Source organism: Argentina silus (assembly GCF_951799395.1).
Source record: "Argentina silus genome assembly, chromosome: 8".
Classification (NCBI taxonomy): domain Eukaryota; kingdom Metazoa; phylum Chordata; class Actinopteri; order Argentiniformes; family Argentinidae; genus Argentina; species Argentina silus.
Window position 1 is genome coordinate 4739021 of NC_139662.1, and position 4265 is coordinate 4743285.

The following is a 4265-nucleotide window of genomic DNA, read 5'->3' on the forward strand; positions in this document are numbered from 1 at the left end:
TTGTTGCTTGTGTTCTACACTCGCGGTCTTCCCTGTTGAGTTAATGAGAATTATAATTTGCCAGCCCCACGAACGCGACCCCGACCCTTTCAATAGCATCATCTCCCAAGGGATATCATTGCGCAACTCCCCAAGGGATATTCACCATCTATAGGAATTCTATTGATAACCAGACACTGGCAAATGGGGGGAATTCCCGCGTATTTAACATTGACTTGCATTCTTACAGCCTTTTGCTTTTTTGTAGACTAGGCCTATAACTATGTAGGCCTAGATTTAACGATTTAATAGAAGTGTAATTAATACAATATAAAGTAAGCCTATGCAGTAGCCTATAAACTCCAAAATAATGATTAAACTTATCTTCCCTCAAAACATCTACCGTTTCCTACAGTATGAGCCGTTGTTTAACTCATGGCCATCTAAAATAGGAAGGACTCAGTAAACTCCCTCTGGGGCGCGCGGGTGGGAGTGTGCTATAGCTCAGTCCAGCTTCTCACATACACCAGTCGAGGCTCACTTCTTGGCGGGCGCGCGTGTGCGCCTCCTCACCTCCGGAGAATGGCGGCGCGGCCCAATGCACTACCCGGCCTGCCAGTGGGGATTTACTGATTGGCGCTCTGCCCGGCCGCAAGCAGTCTAGTTCGCTCGGTTCTCACGACCTCAGCACCACAAAGGCATCTCTGAACTATTAACTCAGACACGCAGGCAGAAGGAACAGCCGCAGAGCCCACACACTGCCAACTAGTGTTTCAGTTATGCGCTCTGTGTAGAAGCAGCCCTTTATACATTGCTGGCTCGGAGTTTCAGAATGCCATTTTCGGTGTCATTCTCGGGGCATCGAAAGACTCCAGGGTGAAAAAGTGAAAAGGAAACTATACCAATTAACCACACACACAACTGCTGTTTGTTATAAAATGATTAACTGTCATATGACTAAAAAGGGATAAGATGAACATTTTACGCGCGGCGATGAATTAGGTATTCTGATCAATTGGCAAAAGAGAGTCCCTTCTTAAGTAATACCTGCTGGAAACTACTTGCTCGCACTGGCGTGAGTCAGTGTTTAACTTTTTTCTGACCGGCGGTCACCAGGGTGTAACCTAATCCCAAGTAAAAGGGGCCCGCTGGCTGCAAGTGGCTGACACACGGCTAGCGCCACGCCGCCCGCCACAGCAACACGTCCCAGAGTTCCGGACCGCACTCATTGGGAAAGATAAGTTTACATCCACGGATAACATATAGGAGCGGTGTGTGTGTGTGTGTGTGTGTGTGTGTGTGTGTGTGTGTGTGTGTGTGTGTGTGTGTGTGTGTGTGTGTGTGTGTGTGTGTGTGTGTGTGTGTGTGTGTGTGTGCGTGTGCGCGAGCGAGCGAGCGAGCGAAAGAGAGAGAGAGTTGGAGTGAGGGGTTATCTTTATTCATTAAAGTGTGGGTTTGAAGATAAACTCAAAGGACCCTTCGAATATAAAATCCAATGTCATTCGGTCCATGAGTGTTTGCTTTGATCAGTTCAACTCTCCATCAAATTTACCCGCCAAGGCACTAAACTCCCCTCGTTCCTTCGTTTTCCCGCTATTCAGGTATGCCTATTTGGGGCAGAACTGAACAATTGGTGCACAAAAAGAAGCGAGGATCCTTCCATATTCTCCATTCAGTGAGACAATCTGTTAGTGACATTAACCCCAAAGCGCATTTCCCAGGCTCATGAATAGGTTTTAAGACTTCTTAAAGATCCCGCTGCATACAGGATGAGAACCTTTTCAAACTTTTAATTACCTTTTTGCAAAAGAAAAAATACACCCCCCGCCATTGTCACTTCAACCTATTGTACATTATTTTAGAGGACACCAAGATGACTAATTCCCGCCAAACTGGTGAAAAGTTGTAGTGAGGCTTAGCCGTCAGGATTCCAATACAGTTTTTTGGTCTACTAGGCTAACCCTGCGAGAATAGCCTATCTGCTTTGGCAATAGTTAATAAACAAAACTATCAGAAATTGAACTTTTATGCACGGGCCTAATATGTACCTTTTGCACGGGCCAAAACATTATTCTGAACACTCCTTGTGTGTCTTAAATAATGGGTTCATTATTACATATAGGCTAGCAGTGATACTTAAACAGAGAAGACAACAAGTTCATTTCTGACAATTGATTTATTAGATCAATGGGCCATTGCCCAACTTCAATTTCCAAACATAAAACGACAAACAATATAAAAACACACAGCTTTGGTATAACAATCAATAACAACTTTGTACAAAACTAAATCTTTCCATAAAAAGTACTTCATCACAAACATTTGAATACATTTTCCATTGTATGAACAGCATATTTATCACCAACATCCAAATGTTGGATTCAGCCAATAAATTAAAATAAACTTTTGCCACGTCCAACAAAGGAAACCATGTTCCCTAAAACGGAACTATTAACTTCATGAAAATATATTTCTTTACGTAGTGTCTCTTTTCCCCAATAAACTACCAGGGCCGCCAAACAGGCTCAGTGCTCTCCGAACCAGTGCTGACACCAACTGGGCTCACAGCCTGGGACACCCCAGGGAATGATGTCATCCCATGGACAGGGGATGTAACTGTTGGCGCAGAGCTGGCATGGACGGGACTGGCGTTAACTGTGACAGGCACACCTGTATTCGCGTACAGGGGGATAACTGGGGTCGTGGAGGAGGAGAAGGCAGGGTTTGGGATTAAAAAGGCAAATTGTCCGTCGGTGGCGGGCACAAGCTGAAACCCCCCAAAGACTTGAGGAGACAGGGCTTCTGCGGGGCTGAGTTTCGAACCCATGGAGGAACTGTTGATGGGCAACGTAGAGGGTAGCTGCACATGAAGGGGCTGCGCAAGGTGGGCCTGTTGAGCTTGGGCTGGTTGTGGGTAGTTCATGGCGATCATTTGGCCTAGGCAGCCGGACAGGTGGTTGAGAAGCCGCGACCTCACCTCCGTATTCACCCCCTCGCAGGTGGACACGAAGCGAGTGACTTCGTTCATGCATTCATTGAAACCCGCCCGGTATTTACTGAGGACGGTAGTGTCAGCTGACAGTGCTGCTGAGAAAAGAGAAGAGAAAGAGAATTCGTAAGAAGTTGTGCCTTTTCATTAAATTACAACGTGCACATTGATGAAGGAAATTATTGGAAGTATTGGTCTGACCGGGCCAAAGAAAACATTGCATTTCAACTTACCGGTCATCTGCACACGTTGCAAGTTCCGCAAGTGCTTCACTGTCATCTCCAAAATATCGGCTTTCTCCAATTTAGAATGTCTGGAACTCTGTGGATAACAATATGGAAGGACTATAAGAATGTGTAGGCCTACTGACAACAAATACAATTCCAGGCAATAACCAAACTTAGATTTTTACATTTAATTAACCATGCTTAAATTTCACTTAAACTTACATCTTTTTTAAGTGCATCGAGGATGAGTGTCTTCAGTTGGCCAAGGCTTTCATTTATTCTTGCTCTCCGACGTTTCTCCATGATGGGCTTTGACGACTGCAAAACAATTTGTACATTAATTGCATGTTCACGAGCGATTCAGAATGCAAAAATGTTTGGCTATGCCTACACAGCCATACAGTTCAATGTACCTACTAAGGAAGTAATAAAGCATGACAAATCTATTGGCAGTATTAAAAGTTTACCTTTCTATGCTCGCTGGCATTTTTGGGTTTGTCTGGAGTATGAGATCCATTTGCAGGGGCACCAGCAATAGGCGATGCCGTTTGTTTCTCCAATGTATCGGCTGGCATTTTGAATTAAATGACCTCCTCAAGACAGGCAAAAAAAAGTAAGTATATCCTTTTTGGAGGCGTAAAAAGCCGAAAAAGTTTCAAAATGTTGCACGGTATCACTTTTCCTTATTGTTTAGACCTAACAAGTGTGAAAGATATCCTATGGCAGTTACGGAGAAGTGAGAGAGTCGCACTGATCAGGTATATCACTTGTTATCGCCGGACTGTCATCTAAGTACAAGAGCGTGCGCTGGGCCAGGCTGCGTTGGGCAGGTCGAGTCTGCTCTGATGCCGACACACGCCAGCGGTACTTATAGATGGTTCGCATGCTCCCAGTTCGTGTGAAACCCTCTCTGCATTCTTTCCCACACTCGTCTCAGCCAATCGGCGTGCGGACTCACCCATTGGGCGCGGGGCAGACCGCTGATTGGACAACACCCCCGCGGGCTGTCAGTCACGCGCTGCTCAATCAGCCCTGGAGGGACAAACAACAAAGCGGCGAGTGCATTCGGT

The 4265-nt window shown here is 45.6% G+C and overlaps 1 protein-coding gene across 2 annotated transcripts; it reads right to left on the reverse strand.

Moving 5' to 3' along the window:
- Window positions 1-2142: 2142 nt before the first annotated feature.
- On the reverse strand, window positions 2143-4023 carry her9 (hairy-related 9). Of its 2 annotated transcripts, none has more exons than XM_083674819.1 (4): window positions 3663-4023; window positions 3418-3513; window positions 3202-3289; window positions 2143-3063 (listed from the first exon to the last, which is right to left on the reverse strand). In XM_083674819.1, exons 1-4 carry the CDS (start codon window positions 3768-3770, stop codon window positions 2483-2485), a joined length of 873 nt encoding a protein of 290 aa, XP_083530945.1. In that variant the 5' UTR covers window positions 3771-4023; the 3' UTR covers window positions 2143-2482. The 2 variants fall into 2 exon arrangements, with proteins under 2 accessions (XP_083530945.1, XP_083530944.1); XM_083674818.1 differs by having other exon boundaries at window positions 2143-3066.
- Between the last annotated feature and the right edge of the window lie 242 nt (window positions 4024-4265).